The following is a 17,448-nucleotide window of genomic DNA, read 5'->3' as shown; positions in this document are numbered from 1 at the left end:
GTTTCCGTTCCTTAAATGACTTACAAAGATGGGCATTTATCTATAATTAATGTACTGAACTTAAGAGAGTCTTTCTTAAAAATCTCAACACTTAAATGGCCCATAAAGGTCATTCAGAAACCGAGTGTCATCTCAACCCAGTAATCTTTCCACAACACCACACTGTCACCCCATGCTTCCCTTTAGTAAGGCTCTGAGGGTAAATCTGAATACACAGTGTATCTAAACCATTTGCGACTACAAAGTTGTATTGTTTTAGTGATCTCTACTTGTGTAAAAATGCTACAATATATGTATAGATGTATACTTAATATATAAACCTAATATATTTATATATATTTAAACTAACGCAAATCAAAATTTTACTCATAAAACTGTATTACACCTACAACAGAGCTAAATACACAGTGGAATGGTTTACCAAATTTACATTAAGCAAAAATATCATTCTAGACCATTCATGTCAGAAAGTGCTCAGCAATCTCCAACCCAACATACTCTCAAGTTGCTTACTGTGAATTATCTTCATTATGTATCCTTTTTAGTTCCCTGATATGTAGATTTCTAACCCTTTCTAGCCTTTCCAGCTCTGCCTGGATCTCTGCTTCCTCCTAAAGTGAAAAAGAAAGAAACAGCTCGGAACACAGGAAACTTTACCATTTCAGAATCTCATTTCAAAAACAAAAGCAGACATTTCTCTTATGAAAAGCTAAGATGTTTTGCAATGAAAAAGATATTTTTAAGAACTAGAATTTTAATCATAAAAACGAGCCCACAGCAAAACAGTAAATAAAATTCAAATCACAGAAGTACAGCAGGAAAAGTGAAAGTCTTCTGTCCACCTCCATGCCCACTCCCCAGATATAATCACTGTTAAGTTTCTTGTGTAAGTTTCCAGAAATATTTTGTGTGTATACATATAGGCATGCAATCTTTTTTTTTTCTTTTTTAAAAAACAAAAATCAGGTTCTCTATCTGGTTCTGTTCTGTAAGGAGGGATTATACTTGGTGCCTTAAGTTCCACTGATTTAACAGGATCTGAGAAGGGGAGGAGGAGATGACAAACACACACCAATAGCAATTTATTAGATACTTACTGATCATCTTCAGAATAAGCAGCATCCACCAAAAAAGCCACCAAAAAAGTACAGGCTGCTGAATTTAAGAGATGAGTGACCTACATCTAAGATACCTCCATGAACACTGTCAATAACAAATTCTATGTAGCTGCCTTTGTGTTTCAATATGGTTGGTGCAAGACCTTCTCTTCTTAGCCAGTTTAGCAAGAGATAAGAGCTGCTATGTGATTTAAAACATCACAATAATTTAAATATCAATTTTAGAACCGTCTGCTCTTATTTTATATTTAATTTTTACTAAAAAAACATAATCACTTGTGGAGCCAAATGAGGTATACAGAATTAAGTGCTGGTACATCATTGACGGAAAAGGCACTCTCACCGGGTGGTTGGAGTTGACTTGCAAGTTGAAAGATATGAACTCCACCATTAGAATACAGGTGTGACAGAGCAACTACTGAAGATTTCCACAGGTATGTAAAGCTATTAATTTGCCCAAATGACCAAAGAGCTTCAACACCAAATGTAAACTAAAAATTGCATTTCTCCAGACAGATTTTCTCATTACACTTACCTTTTTAAGATGACCTAATCTGAGTTTGAAGATTTCTTCTTGTTCATGGTATTCTGCTAATGTTAACCTGGAAAGTAACGATAAAAATTTCAGGAAATTGTTTGAAATCACAGTGTGCCTATTTAAAGAGAAATGCCAAAGCATGCTATACCGTATGTTAAGTCTCTTAGTTAAAATGACCAAAAGATAGATTATCTTGCAGTCCTTTGACAAGAGAAAACTTCGGTGATTTATCAGATGTGATGTGAAGGAAGGACTTCAAAGCCAGAAGTCTAATGTATTAAAAAAATGAGAAAAATAAATGAGCTAAATTTTCACATTACTTATGAAATGAGTTTTGTCCCATACCATACTCAGATGAAAATCCATTAGGAGAGGTAGCCAAATTATATGTCTAAAAGTTTTTATAAAGGGGATGTTAATAAGCCAACGTATTTGATTATTTTTGATAACTTTTGGACTTTGATACAAGGAGAAGAACCTAGAGGACAGAGTTCAGGATCTGGAGTCTGAGGACTAGGGTTCAAAGCACAACTCGGGCCATGTGAACTTGGGCAAGCAACTTGAACCTCAATTTCCTAAAAACGCAGCAAGTAATGATATCTATCTAAGAAAGCTGTTGTGACTATTAAAATGAGAATATAAAAGGAATCTGTAATTTGTAAAATGCTATTTAACACAGTTCTCAAAGGGCTTACTTGATGGGTAATCACTCATTTCATGTTCCACCTACCCTGATCACATCCTCATATCTCAAGAATGAGCATGTAAGAAGTGATACCTTACTCCTCCATCTTCACCCTCTTCACATTCTAGAAGCACACACATATACTTCAAAGTTTTAGGTGTCACTGTTTAGATATATTCTAAATAGCAGGAGAAAGAAGAAACAGCTATCCTATCAACCAGGAAGGGCTACAAAATAGTGTCTCTGAGGTCTGACTAAAAGAAGATAAAAAGAGCAAGAAAAAATACACCCATTAGGGCTATTACACCTATCATTTCACAGCTGCAGAAAAACTTACATCTGTTACTCCATATCACACCAGTAAAAAAGGGAGGAATGGAAAATCAGTGAGTAGAATTATCTCTGCCTGAAATAGGTTCAGTACCAGGAAAGGACAAGGTAACCCACTCCAAGACTCCAGAGGACCGTTTTTGGCTTCTGGCCAAAGGAACGAGCCAAGTCATAGATACTCTAATTATTAAAGACTAGACCAAAGGCCTTCCAGATTGGATTTTACACAGGACTCCAGATGGCAACTGCTTACTGACACACTACTGGCCTAGACTGAATTCTAATTATTATTCTATGGCAAAAAAGTAACCTATGCCTACTTTATTACTCCTAAGCCAATGGTTTTATGCACTAGCATGAAATAATTTTCAAGTAACACTGGAAGGAGAGTCCCTACACAATAAATATAGGAGTCATGAAAGAAGACAATAATCAGATTAACGTGTACAACATTTGCCTGAAGAATTCTTTGAATCTGGGCTCCTACTTGGACTTTTTGAAAGGAAATATTTTGTACTTAGACTCTAGTTTTAAAATATTTGTGAAGTGAAGATGTTTTCCAAACTTATTCACTGTGTATACCTTTATCACAACACTTAAAGTAATTATTAGTTTATTCATCTGTTCATTTCCCCTCAATAAACTGTGAGCTCCTAAGACTGGGCTGTATCCTTCAGCTCTGTACCCCAGTGTCCAGAACAGGGCCGAATATATAATAAGCATTTAACACAGACTTACTAAATGAATGTCAAGGAAAAGGCTCCCCAACACATCAGGTATGTATGGGGTGAGGACTGGTGTTAAGCCATCTTTCTCACTAGAATGAAGAAAGATACATTTCTGGGATGTCATGAACTTTTAACAATGGTGTAATATGAGTATTATTATACTTGAGGTGGATTACGGGTTAATATGTTTTTGTGAACTAATATGAAAACATTAATGGCAAAAGACATATTAGTCAATAAATTATATAATATCATTATCCCTTATTTGTAGCTATCTTTAAATCCCACAATGACAGCTTTACAAAATTTCTTTTTCCCTTGAAAAACCAATGTAGCCACTATGGAAATACTGATTACAATACCAATGACTGTTTCTATGAAAAAGTATATTTTAAATTTCAAACATTCAAATATCCAATTCAGAAAATGACTTCATGGCTACCATCAATTCTGTAGAGATTTTCTACACCATTATTTGTAGATCTTTTTTTTCTTTTAATTGGAAAGCCTCTTGAAGACAGAGGTGATGGTTTAAATGTCTTCAGGGTATGCATAAGAAATACTTTAAACAGGTAAGTAATATATAGGTTTTACTTCCTGTACCAATTCTAACTGTTTAGCAGTCCTGCCTAGTTGGCAAACTACAACCTGTGGGCCATTCAGCTCACAGTCTATTTCTAGAAATAAAGTTTTATTGGAACACAGCCACATCCATTCACTTATGTACTGTCTATGGCTGCTTTCAAGCTGTAACAGTAGAGTTGAGTAGCTGCAACACAGACCCTCTAGTGCGCAAAGCCTAAAGCGTTTATTATCTGGCCCATTAGAGAAAAAGCTTGCCAACGCCTGTCCTAGAGGAAGATTCTCTTAGTGGTCAAGAATTCAAAAATCAATTAGGGAAATCTGACATGGGGCTGGAGTGAAAAAGGAAGGCATTTGTACTCTGAATATTCTACTCCTCGTATTCATGGTAGCTATGGAATAATTGTTGACTGGCAGTGAAATAGATGACTACACTGCAATTGAAGATACTGGTGTTTTCCTTAGGTTGCCAGAACAGGAAAAAGTACTGGGAATGTCAAGATTTGGTTTACTGGGAAAATGTCCTTTTCCTAAAATAATTTTTTCTTAGATTACACCTAAATTTGTGAGTGTTAACTAGTGTTCTTTAGACTACTAAATAGCATTCTTCAGTCTGAAATAGAGTCAGGTAATCCCCATAAGATGAAGCCAACATACCATAACCTGGAACCACATGTAAGCAATTATATCATTTGAATACCTAATGACTTCACATGTGTTATAAGAGTGGCCAAAGATCATGACATCAAGTTAAATGACATTCTTTCTCCCTCTCATTTGAAACTCCTTATATAAGAGCATGACTAAGAAAATGAGTTAATTTTAGATGGCTTTTATATGAGTTGAGCAAATCCATTAATGTAACTAAAAAGAAAATTTAAGCTCTAGAAATCTCCACAATCTATCACTTTTTCCAGTGGCACTCAATAGGAGGTTTGTATCTCAGGGGAGAATATGGTATCTCAGTTCACGTTAATAAAGAACATACGTTTCATTCTCAGCTCCGTTAGTTTTGCTTTTCCGCTGTTTCTGCTCATTGGTTGCTGGGGGGGCCTGTCCCATGGCAGGAGGTTTCCGCTTTGCTAACATTTTTCGTTGTCTTTCTATCTCTTCCCTCTGTGAATTTATCCTTTCCTGTTGCCTAGAGATACAAAAGATGTTGCAGAGAGGAAGAAGGTCAAAATTTTTTGAACATGGCTGTGGAAGAAACACAAATATATTTGTTACCTGCATATTCGATAGACTCCAGAAAAAATAAACCCCTTTAAGTAGAGATTTGACTTTAACTTCAGGTTGGAAAAGCCAAATATTTGGTGATAGAGCTATTTTTCGGAATGAATCTGTACTTTTAAGACACTAATTATGGTAATTCTCAGAGTAGTAAAGTGGGCAGGAAGAAACAATCTCAAATTTCTATTGTGACCTTATTTTCTAACTCAAAAGGAAAAATTTTCTGATTGCTTTTTTTTTTTTTTTGTGGTATGCGGGACTCTCACTCTTGTGGCCTCTCCCGTTGCGGAGCACAGGCTCCGGACGCGCAGGCTCAGCGGCCATGGCTCACGGGCCCAGCCGCTCCGCGGCATGTGGGATCCTCCCAGACCGGGGCGCGAACCCGGTTCCCCTGCATCGGCAGGCGGACGCGCAACCACTGCGCCACCAGGGAAGCCCCTCTGATTGCTTTTTAACAGTTAAGAAAACAACTCCTGGTAATGAACCCACTAAATAACTGTATTTACATAAGAAAGTACAAAAAGGTTCCAAGTGCCTTTTTATTTTTTAATTGGATTATAGTTTCCTCAAATTCTATCTAGAAAGATACCAAATTTGAAGGATGCTAAACAAAGTAAAAAAGATTTTCCTTCTAGACCTATCATTTATTCTAGTCTAAGTGACGCATTACCACAGCCAAGTCATTCCCAGTCACGAATATGGTGAAACCTAAACTAAGTTTTTTAAGAACAAGGATGTACATTTAGAGAAAGCAAAATGAAGCCTTTCAACTAGTTAAAAACTCCTTAGGAAACAGTATGGAAAATGAATTAATAAAAAACATATATAAAGACTCTTAAGATATTTAACACCATTTCCATTAGAGTATTTCCTAATAAGATGTCTAATTTTTTAATAATAACTAGTTTACAAACTAGGAGTCAATAAAAATACCAATATAAGTAATCTACTTTCTCTCACGTATCCTGCTACCTGAAAGACACTAAGGTTTATAGACTTGGCACATAAAACTATACCAAGACTTAACCGACTAAAGTCTTTAAATCACCCATCATAGTTGACCTGACAGTCAAATGCTAGCTAGCTTCCTTCACCTTCTCTTTCTACCATGCTTTTATCCCCATCTCCTTTTCTCAATCCAACTTCACTTTTGCGGAATGATACAATCTAATTTTTTAAACCTATATTCTAAAATGAACTCTACTCGACCCTCTTCCCTGAACACTGTAGTTGTCGGTCTCTAGACCTTTTCCAGATTCAGTATATCTTTCTTGGAAGAATGACAACCAGAAAAACAAGACTATATACCCCAGAGCAGATGCCCATAGTACAATTTACCCTGCCACATCTAAAATGGCAACACCATAAGTAAGGTTAACCTGATCAGACAGAGTACTGCAAATAAATATCCATTCACTTGGTAATACAATTCTCTTGGCTTCAAGATGAGCTGGGTTATTGATTAGATGTCAATTTAACAGCAGAGTAGAAATTTTAATTCAAGCGTTGTCTTATACAAGAAGTTGTGTAAAAAAATCTTTTAACTATTAGAGATATGCCTTTCCCTCCAAAATATATGTATATGAATAATTCATGGCTTGAAAGAATTCTGGATTAAGACACAGAATCCTTAGGTAAAATCACAATCTTCCTTCTCACTTAATGAATGTCCTTGAGGAAAACATTTATCTTCTTTGAATATGAGTTTCCCAATCAAAAAAATTGGTAAAATATCTTTAAGCTCATTTCTACCCTTTCAGGGGCCTCACTGAGTTCAAGGCACTCTGAATTCTCTGAAGATAACCATACAATATATAGTTTAACTATAAACCACAGTGTACTAGTAGAGTGCCACAACATTTTGTCTCTGACGACTAACTGCTTTGGAAGATTGAGATTTTAGCAATTACCCTTATTAAATATAAAATAAAACTAATTTCCTAATGTTTTCAGGGAAAATCCACACATCTTCTTTAAAAATTTATTTATTTATTTATTTATTTATTTATTTATTTATTTATTTATTTATTTATGGCAGCATTGGGTCTTCATTGCTGCACACAGGCTTTCTCTAGTTGCGGGGAGCAGGGGCTACCCTTTGCTGCGGTGCGCGGGCTTCTCACTGAGGTGGCTTCTCTTGTTGCGGAGCATGGGCTCTAGGCACGCAGGCTTCAGTACTTGTGGCACACGGGCTTCAGTAGTTGCGGCGTGGGCTCTACGGCACACGGGCTTCAGTAGTTGTGGCGCGTGGGCTCTAGAGCGCAGGCTCAGTAGTTGTGGCGCGTGGGCTTAGTTGCTCTGCAGCATGTGGGATCTTCCTGGACCAGGGATAGAACCCGTGTCCCCTGCATTGGCAGGTGGATTCTTAACCACTGCACCACGAGGGAAGTCCCAGTTCTACTATCTTTTACAAAAGTATTGATGACCTGATAAATTTATCTCATTCAAATCTAAATAACTCTATTTAAAAAGCCATTATTTGTAAACGGTAAGAAGACCATCAGCTTTAGGTACCATTATCAGCTGAACTGTGTCACCCAAAAAGATATGTTAAAGTCCTAACCACCAGTACCTCAGATTATGACCTTTGGAAACAGGGTCATTGAAGATTTAATTAGTTAAAATAAGGTTATACTGGAGTAGGGTGGGCCCTTAATCCAATATAACTGGTATCCTCATAAGAAAAGAAGAGAAGACACAGAGACACATAGGGGAACACCATGTGAAGACAGAGGCAACTGAAGCTATGCTGCCACAAGCCATGGAACACCAAAGAAGGAGCCTCCCTAGTGGCCTCAGAGGGAGCATGGTCCTGCCAACACCTTGATTTCAAGGTTTCTGGCCTCCTGAACTGTGAGAAAATAAATTATGTTGTTTTAGACCACCCAGTTTATGATATTTAGTGACAGTAGCCCTAGGAAACGATTACAGGTAACTTCAATAGCAAAACTGTATCATAACTAGTAGGAGAGGTATTAAAAAAACAAATGCACAGGGCTTCCCTGGTGGCGCAGTGGTTGAGAGTCCGCCTGCCGATGCAGGGGACACGGGTTCGTGCCCCGGTCCGGGAAGATCCCACATGCCGCGGAGCGGCCAGGCCCGTGAGCCATGGCCACTGAGCCTGTGCGTCCAGAGCCTGTGCTCCGCAATGGGAGAGGCCACAACAGTGAGAGGCCCGCATACCGCAAAAAAAAAAAAGCACATATTTTCAGACATTATTTTAACCAAAATAATTTTATTGGTGATCTACAGATAGTGTCTAAATATCCAATATAAGAATTTTTAAAGATTCCCAGGATTTCATATGTTCTATGTGTACTAGAAACTGTAAAATGGTATATACTACCCAAGGAAAATCTGGCATTTATAAAATCAACAAAAAGAGTTGTCTCTCCAAATATCATATGATATCACTTATATGTGGAATCTAAAAAAAATGATACAAATGAACTTATTTACAAAACAGAAATAGACTCACAGACACGGAATGTAAACTTAGGTTACCAGAGGGGAAGGACAGGGGGATAAATCTAGAATTTGAGATAAACAGATACACATTACTATATATAAAATAGATAGGGGCTTCCCTGGTGGTGCAGTGGTTGAGAGTCTGCCTGCCCATGCAGGGGACATGGGTTCGTGCCCCGGACCGGTAAGATCCCACGTGCTACGGAATGGCTGGGCCTGTGAGCCATGGCCGCTGAGCCTGTGCGTCCGGAGCCTGTGCTCCGCGAAGGGAGAGGCCGCGGCAGTGAGAGGCCCGCGTACCGCAAAAAAAAAAAAAAAAAAAAAAAAAAAAAAAAAAAAAAGATAAACAACAGTGACCTACAGTATAGCGGAGGGAGCTATATTCAATATCTTGCAATAACCTATAATGGAAAAGAATCCGAAAAAGAATACATATATATATGTATAACTGAATCACTTTGCTGCACACCTAAAATATTGTAAATCAACTATACTTCAATAAAAAAATTAAAAGAATTGTCTCTCATTATGGATCATGTGACAAAGAATCAGATGGTTCAGGAGAAATCACATTAAAATGGGATTCTATGATTCCTTACACACCAGAATAAATATGTGGACTAGCATAACAATGCTATAAAGTTTAATTTACTCCCTCTGATAATCCACATCTTAAACAACCACGATTTTGTATACAGGTCAAATTCCATTACTTTAATGTGGCTTACTTTAATATAAAGAAAATCTTAATAAAAAGTTTTTATTGCCTTGCCATTGATTATTTGAGACTTTAAGACTTGTTTAAATAAAAAATTGTGTCCTGAATAACAACAGTATTTAATATAACTACTTTCTCAGAACTATAAAATAAGCTACTTTTTCAATAGGTTCAAACATATTTTTAGGAAAAATTACTAACCTGGTCAAAAAACATTACAAATCTGTTACGATCTTCCTATTAGACAGTAAATCTTCTGTTTTAGGATCTCAATAAAGATCATTCAAATCAGAGCCAAGGAACAAAGTGAGAACAAAAGAACTGTGTTGAGGCTCCTACTGAGACTATATTTGATTATCTGGTTAAATTTTTAATGTCTTGAGGTTTGCCTCTTCCTATAAAACCTAGTACTCCTGCCTTGTGTTCAGGTACCTTGCCCACCAAATTGTGTGTCATGGAGTTTCTTATACACAGAAAATTGTCATTTGTGAGGATATCAGCTACAGCCTTTTACAACTAAAGAACTTCAATTCTGCATTAAAATTAAGAAAGGGAATTAATTTATTAAAGCACAACTTTAAAAAATAAAATAATTAATAGGTATCAGCCAGGGCACTTCCCTGGTGGTCCAGTGGTTAGGACTTGGCCCTTTCACTGCTGGGGTCCGGGTTCAATCCCCGGTCAGAGAGCTAAGATCCTGCAAGCCATGTGGTGTGCCAAATAAAAAACAAACGAAAAAAGTTATCAGCCAGAAATAGCTTCCCAAGAGAACAGATGGATAGTCTGCAATTTATGTGACTTAAAACCATGAAAAAGTGCTATCTACTCAGGAGAAGCAAACCTGGTTAGGGATCTCATTTAGATAGTCCCAGTTTCTCTGGTCTGATGGCTCTACAGCAAAGTCATTGTTTTGTCCTCTAACTATATAAGATTTCCAGAACCTTCTGGGCATCAGGCTGCTTATAGAGTAAAAGGATAAAACACCTGCTACTTATCAGCAAAAACTGTAATCACTTCTTAAAAGTAATTACATTTTACATCTCTATACAAATCCACTAACCTTTTGAGTTTAAGTCTTTAGACATTTTTAAAACTGCCATCTGAGGAGTAACCATTGTCATGGGCTGGTAGGAGTCATTATCACCTCTGGGATTCAGTGTGAACATTAGGTAGCTCTGGTCAATAATGGGGGATATAAGTTTTACCTTCTGTCCTGTTCTAACAAAATTGGATGGTGTGCCCCTTCCAGGGCAATTTGCACATCACGGGGTGTTAAGGAATAGATATCATGCCTCCCTGCAGCAGCCATTTACGCTGCCCTAGTGCAACTCTGCTATCATCTATGCATAGCGCTCAGAGTGGATGCCACTCTGAGCCTCTGGCATCTGGCCTAATTCAAAAGCCTGTTTTCTTCCACAGTATTATATCTCTGACTGACAGCCTCTTATCACACCCAAATATACATACATGAGGTGTACTTGTGAGGCAAAAACACACCTAAACCAAGTTGGAGATTAATGTATCACATATAAAGCACTGACTACTAATATGTAATCCAGAGGTTGGTTTTAACAAAGCTTTTTTTCATTTGGCCATGCAGCGTGGCATGTGGGATCTTAGTTCTCTGACCAGGGATCAAAACCTGGGCCCTGGCAGTGAAAGTGCCAAGTCCTAACCACTGGACCACCAGGGAATTTGCATTAACAAAATATTATTAATAATATCAGTATCTGTACTTTTCTTTCAGACATAAATTTATTTATTTATGTTTCATTACTATTCAAAAGTAGTTCTACCCTCTCCAATCGATGCTCAATAAGTTATTTCAGTAAGAAAAAAAAGATAGGAAAGGCAGTCTATGGAACCCTTCAACTCGTGGTGATCTACAGATCAGAGGTTTGAGAGCCCATGATTAAAAATACAATGTGCCACCCCTGCCCCCCGCAACCCAGTCTCAAATGGAAATGATCTATCAAATCAAAATAAATAAATAAGATACAATAAAAGGTTCTACAACTTGAAGGTGTTTTTTAAAGTCCCGAGCTAATATTACACAGTTGGAATGCTAGGATTTTAAACGTTAACTCTCTCCTTGGAGTAAATACTTGAATGTTTCAAACCAAAGTTATAATAAACTGAAGGAATGCTCAAGATTCCAAGTTGCTGAGAGGCACAGGCAGTGGGGCTGGGCTGGTCACCAGCCTGACCGATGATGGCTCAGTCCTTGCCTTCAAGGAGGTGATTATCTCTGCTGACTGGACACTCTCCCCTTAAAGGGCCCCAGGGACATGTCCTATAAGTTCTTCCAAAGCTTTATTTTGTTTTATACCTAACTCAGGAAATCCTTCCTTGGGTCTTTGCCTATTTCATTTTCCTGTGGACCCAGAATAAATGCTGACTGTGGGTGTACTCCTCATGAAAATCAATTACAGAATTAAAAGGATATCAAGTCAGGTCCCAGATTTTTCTTTCTTAGCTTTGTTGATTCTGATTCTTTTAAGCTTTAATGTAGAGCTTATTTTTTATTCATCTGACTATTTTGTCATTTTTTTTCCAGGACTTTATCTCATTCCCTACATTTCTTAACACATGTGGTGACAAAAACTGAATGAAATGATGACTGCCACTACTAAGATATTAATGACTACAATTACAAAAAAATTTTTAAGTCCAAACCAACTTTTCAGTTCTCAACTTAATCATCACAATTCACTTACTTGATAAGGTTCTGGAAAGCATAACCGTCTGTCCACTGTTCAGTGAACGAGGCCCCATGTCGGACAGTGGTAAAGTGGCCCAATCTCAAGCGATCTTGCATGCTTTTATCTCTACATGCCATCTTCTCTTGTTTTGACTTAGGGGAAAACGACAAATAGAAAATAATTTTATTTTCCTATGAGAACTCATATACAGCATTATGTTTATTTTTTGTACTATACTGCTCAAAGTTTAGGACAACTGGCTAAATCTACACTGACTTCAGGAAGTACCCTAAAGCTATAAACGTTCTATATAACCCATAAATGTTCTATGTTAACATATACCTTGTTATTTCTCTTATAAATGTGGAAAAAAGTGATTTCCTTTCTTTAAAATGGATTAAGAGATGAAGCAAAGTTCTCCGCAGTATCTTGGACATCAATAAAATAATTCACTTCACTTTTATCAGTGTTCCCTGTCTTTTTAACAGCATTTCAAAGATTTCAGCAAAAATAACCGCTAGTCTGGGACTTCCCTGGCGGTCCAGTGGTTAAGCCTCCAGGCTCCCAATGCAGGGGGCCCGGGTTTGATCCCTTGTCGGGGAACTAAGATCCCAAATGCCGCAACTAAGATCCCACATACAGCAACGAGCCACAACAACGAAGACCCAGCGCAGCCAAAATAAATAAATAAAAATTTTAAAAAAAGAAAAAAAAAACCACTCATCTGTCTCAAACCTCTAGGTTGTAATAATTTCATTAAGAAGTACTGTCATCTTAAAAACTTTCACTATAAGATAAATAAGTACTGGAGATGTAATATTTAAAAAATTTTTAAGAAATAGTTACTTATATCTATTAAAGGCAAGTTGCAACTAATCAGTTACTATAATAAAGGAGACATCAGCCAATTAAAGTAATCGTATACAAGTAAATGCCAACTTAGTTTTTTAAAGCACAAAGCACTGAATTATCACATTATTATATACGTTACTCCAAATACCATAGCTGAAATAGACATAAAACTATTGCTAAATGTCTGTAATGGTAACAGGATACACGCTTTAATTAATAGGACGAATGTAAGAATTTTGGAGAGCAATACCCCAAATAAACTCAACTAGGACAAGATGCCCCTGTCCAACCAACACCATACTCAAAGCAAAGCACAATCAGAAAAAATATCCCAAATTATCACTCTGGATACTTGGTTCAGTGTCCACACAAGAAAGAATTCTAACTGTCAAATCATGAGAAGTCTTTTTCTAAGAAGCCCTACTCTGAAATACTTTCATTTCAGGTAAAGAGTAAGAAGCCACAATAATGACACACACTAAGCATCTTGGGGTACAGAGTTCAGGCCACCACTAATCACTTACTTTTTCTATAAGGAGTTTCTTGCTCATTGTCACACATCGATTTAATCGTTCTTTGTATTTCTCTAGCATCTTTTGCTGCTCATCAATCTGCCGTCTCAAATCACAGTTGGCCTTCAATGGAAAAAAAATTTTTTTAATTAGCTCCAAGGAAGATAGATTAATAAAAAAGCAGTTTTTTAGGGAGTTTTTTTCAGACTCTAGGGAGTCTGAAAATTATTTGTTGTTAAATTATAAGCAAAATTAAGGTTCAAAGAAGTAAGAGTAACTATGTCTTTTTAAAAAAGAAGGTAAATACTACATTCCTTGATTCTCTTTTAATAAACTTATCATTTATTAAAGATGAATTCTGTTACTAGAAGTGGGCATGTTTTTCTACTGATCATATTTTATTCCCCCCCAAAGCCAGTTACAGATAAATCTAGTACATGACACATACTTAAATTGTCACAAAATAAAAGAAAAAAACCTACAATGAATGAGATGTTTAAAATTCATATAAAAAGCAGGTTTTAGCACTTACAGATTAAATACTTCCAAAGGGTGATTAAGCACTACCAAAAAATTACAGAATTTTTTTTTAAAACCACATAATGTTCTTTATGTTCAATTGTTCTTTGTTTTTCTGTTCTTGTTTCCAAAGAAGAGACATGGATTTATATAAATGTTCCTTACCAGAGAAGCCAGGCACACCCATGCCCGCCTAAGACAGAACTAACAAAGAAGTTGAATACAGCATCTTGGTTCAAGAACACCAGAATGTAAATACACAGTTACTTTAGCTGTGGTCAGAAGGGCTAAATACTTTGAAAAATTCAAGCCTCCTATAATAACAGAGAAGGGAAGAACCACTAACCCAAGGTCAACTTTGACTTGAAACTCCTGAATTTATTCTTGTGTTAAACAAAAGATATCTACTCTTTTGGCAAATAAATGATACTTTATAATAACTTGCTTGAATTATGAAAAAAATACAGCACTTCCCAATCAAATGATATAAGTGTTTCTGAAACAGTAAAAAGCACAAATGGAAGATACTATAGCACACTCAATATTTGAGACTTTTCAGCTTCATTTTATTTATTTATTTATTTATTATTTTTTTTTTGTGGTATGCGGGCCTCCCTCTGTTGTGGCCTCTCCCGTTGCGGAGCACAGGCTCCGGACGCGCAGGCCCAGCGGCCATGGCTCACGGGCCCAGCCGCTCCGCGGCATGTGGGATCCTCCCGGACCGGGGCACGAACCCGGTTCCCCTGCATCGGCAGGCGGACGCGCAACCACTGCGCCACCAGGGAAGCCCTCAGCTTCATTTTAAAGTGACCACTGTACAACAGCTTCCATCTCCAAATTTCTACTCTCCTCATAAACATAATTTCTTCTTATTAGTTCTTCTAACAGAGCCCTAGAGTTCTATGGACCACGTTACCGAAGGCTAAGTACAAGTACATTTGGGTAAATGTGACTAATTCATACTTAAAAATCTAAAAGCCAAAGATCATGTAATGTTGGGACTTCCCTGGTGATCCAGTGGTTGGGACTCTGCACTCCCAATGCGGGGGGGCCTGGGTTCGATCCCTGGTCAGGGAACTAGATCCCACTTGCATGCCGCAACTAAGAGCCCACATGCTGCAACTAAGAGCCCACATGCTGCAACTAAGAGCCTGCATGCCACAACAAAGATCCCACATACAGTGTGCCACAGCTAAGACCCGGCGCAGCCAGATTAAAAAAAATAAATAAATAAACATTTTTTTTAAAAAACCAACAAAAACAAAGATCACGTAATGTTTATATGAAATTCAATCTACTTTTGGAAGGTGAGCCATTGAAATCTGTAATCAAATTTTTGGCATCAATCAATCTCTGGCAGCTTATTTAAACTTTTAAGAACTCAATTTCTGTGGCTTCTAACACTAATGATTTTGTGTTCAGGTTTAAAATAGCACCTGGCTAGCAGCTCCTGATGCAGCCTTACCCAAACATCTAACTAAAATGGAAAAACTCAATGAATGGTCCATGCCTGCCTGAAAGGAGATATAAAGAGCAGTGGTCATTCCCCCTGTCCCTCCAAATCAGAAACACAAGCTCTCATCAACTTGAAAAAATGGCAGCTGTCCTTTTGTGTCTTCTTTTTGACATATCCATTCCACTGGCACTGCTCTATACCCAAAGAAAGACTACAACCTTCAGAAAACAAGGCAGTAGAAAGAGGGTAGTGGTGAGTAAAGAGAACATACCACTTCCTGGAAAATTAAACCAGACATTTTTTTTAAACCCCCCAAAAAAGTGTCCTAAGTTAGGATCAGTTTTTCACTTCATCTTCTCAATCTTAAGAAAGTCAGGTGATGAAGGAAGAAGACAAGCCCATGATCCTTTTTTAGTCCAGCAGAGCTATCCTGGACAAAAACCTGCCAATACTGCAACTAGGTTAGGAACTTTTTAACCCACAATATCTAATTATAAATCTTGGTAATTCAACGAGCACCCAAGTGTACAAAAACAGGAGTAAGAGCAACCCCAAGCAAGTAAGGATGCTAACAATGAAAGATGGAAAATAGATACTGAGTCCAAACATGGCTCTCCTCATTGAAAGATGGAGAAAAGCAAACAAACAAACAAACAAAACAGGCCTAAGGAAAAATATTTCTGAATAGGAAAGGGAACATCATTGAGAACAATGAAAACACTGAAGAAGATTAAAATGTTAGCCAACTTTATTTATAAATTGGTAGTATTTATGTATAGATGCATTTATATATGCTACAGGGACTTCCCTGGCAGTCTGGTGATCAAGACTCCGTGCTTCCACTGCAGGGGGCACAGGTTCGATCCCCGGTCAGGGAACTAAGGTCCCACATGATGCGTGGCACGGCCAAAAAATAAAAATAAATAAGTAATTTTTTAAAAAAATTTATATCTATGCAACAAATAGCTCAAAAAATTACTGAAGTAAATGTACCAAATGTTTTACCTCAGTAATGGAATTATGGGTGTCATATTTTTTTTTTTACTATTCTCTAAATTATTATAAAGAGCATGTATTGCTTTTACAATAAGAAAACAATAAACCTTAAAAAAATTGTGTAAAGAATGGGTCAGTTGCATAGCACAGGGAGATCACCTCTGTGCTTTGTGACCACCGAGAGGGGTGGGATAGGGAGGGTGGGAGGGAGGGAGACGCAAGAGGGAAGAGATATGGGAACATATGTATATGTATAACTGATTCACTTTGTTGTAAAGGAGAAACTAACACACTATTGTAAAACAGTTATACTCCAATAAAGATGTTACAAAAAAAAAAAAAGAATGGGTCAGTCAATATGCCAAACTGTATATTAAAAAATTATTTCAAGGGCTTCTCTGGTGGCGCAATGGTTGAGAATCCGCCTGCCAATACAGGGGACATGGGTTAGAGCCCTGGTCCAGGAAGATCCCACATGCCGCGGAGCAATTAAGCCCGTGCACCACAACTACTGAGCCTGTGCTCTAGAGCCCGTCAGTCACAACTACTGAGCCCGCGTGCCACAACTACTGAAGCCCATGCACCTAGAGCCCGTGCTCTGCAACGAGAGAAGCCACTGCAATGAGAAGCCAGCGCACTGCAATGAAGAGTAGCCCCGCTCACCGCAACTAGAGAAAGCTCATGCGCAGCAACGAAGACCCAACACAGCCAAAAATAAATAAATAAAATAAATAAATTTATTTTTTAAAAAATTATTTCAAAAAATATCATGGTATTACTGTATAGCACAGGGAACTCTACTCAATATTCTGTGATAACCTATATGAGAAAAGAATCTAAAAAAGAATGAATATATGCATATGTATAACTGAATTACTTTGCTATACACCTGAAACTAAGACAACACTGTAAATCAACTATACTTCAATAAAATTAAAATTTTAAAAAAACACTGTAGGGGCTTCCCTGGTGGCGCAGTGGTTGAGAGTCCGCCTGCCGATGCAGGGGACACGG

The 17,448-nt window shown here is 37.5% G+C and overlaps 1 protein-coding gene across 4 annotated transcripts in view; it reads right to left on the bottom strand.

The window, feature by feature from the left end:
• TLK2 (tousled like kinase 2) overlaps nucleotides 1-17,448 on the bottom strand; it is a 108,572-nt gene that overhangs the window by 26,120 nt on the left and 65,004 nt on the right. For all 4 annotated transcript variants that reach the window (XM_028498446.2, XM_024130106.3, XM_024130110.3 and 1 more), the window contains 5 exons: nucleotides 13,476-13,586; nucleotides 12,115-12,251; nucleotides 4,970-5,122; nucleotides 1,654-1,720; nucleotides 514-611 (listed from right to left, as the gene is read on the bottom strand). In XM_028498446.2, the coding sequence (XP_028354247.1) occupies nucleotides 514-611; nucleotides 1,654-1,720; nucleotides 4,970-5,122; nucleotides 12,115-12,251; nucleotides 13,476-13,586 (566 nt within the window). The remainder of the gene's footprint in view (nucleotides 1-513; nucleotides 612-1,653; nucleotides 1,721-4,969; nucleotides 5,123-12,114; nucleotides 12,252-13,475; nucleotides 13,587-17,448) is intronic.

This window comes from Physeter macrocephalus, chromosome 14, assembly GCF_002837175.3.
Source record: "Physeter macrocephalus isolate SW-GA chromosome 14, ASM283717v5, whole genome shotgun sequence".
Classification (NCBI taxonomy): Eukaryota; Metazoa; Chordata; class Mammalia; order Artiodactyla; family Physeteridae; genus Physeter; species Physeter macrocephalus.
Note: the sequence above shows the minus strand (reverse complement) of the source record. Positions and strands in the feature narration are given on the sequence as shown.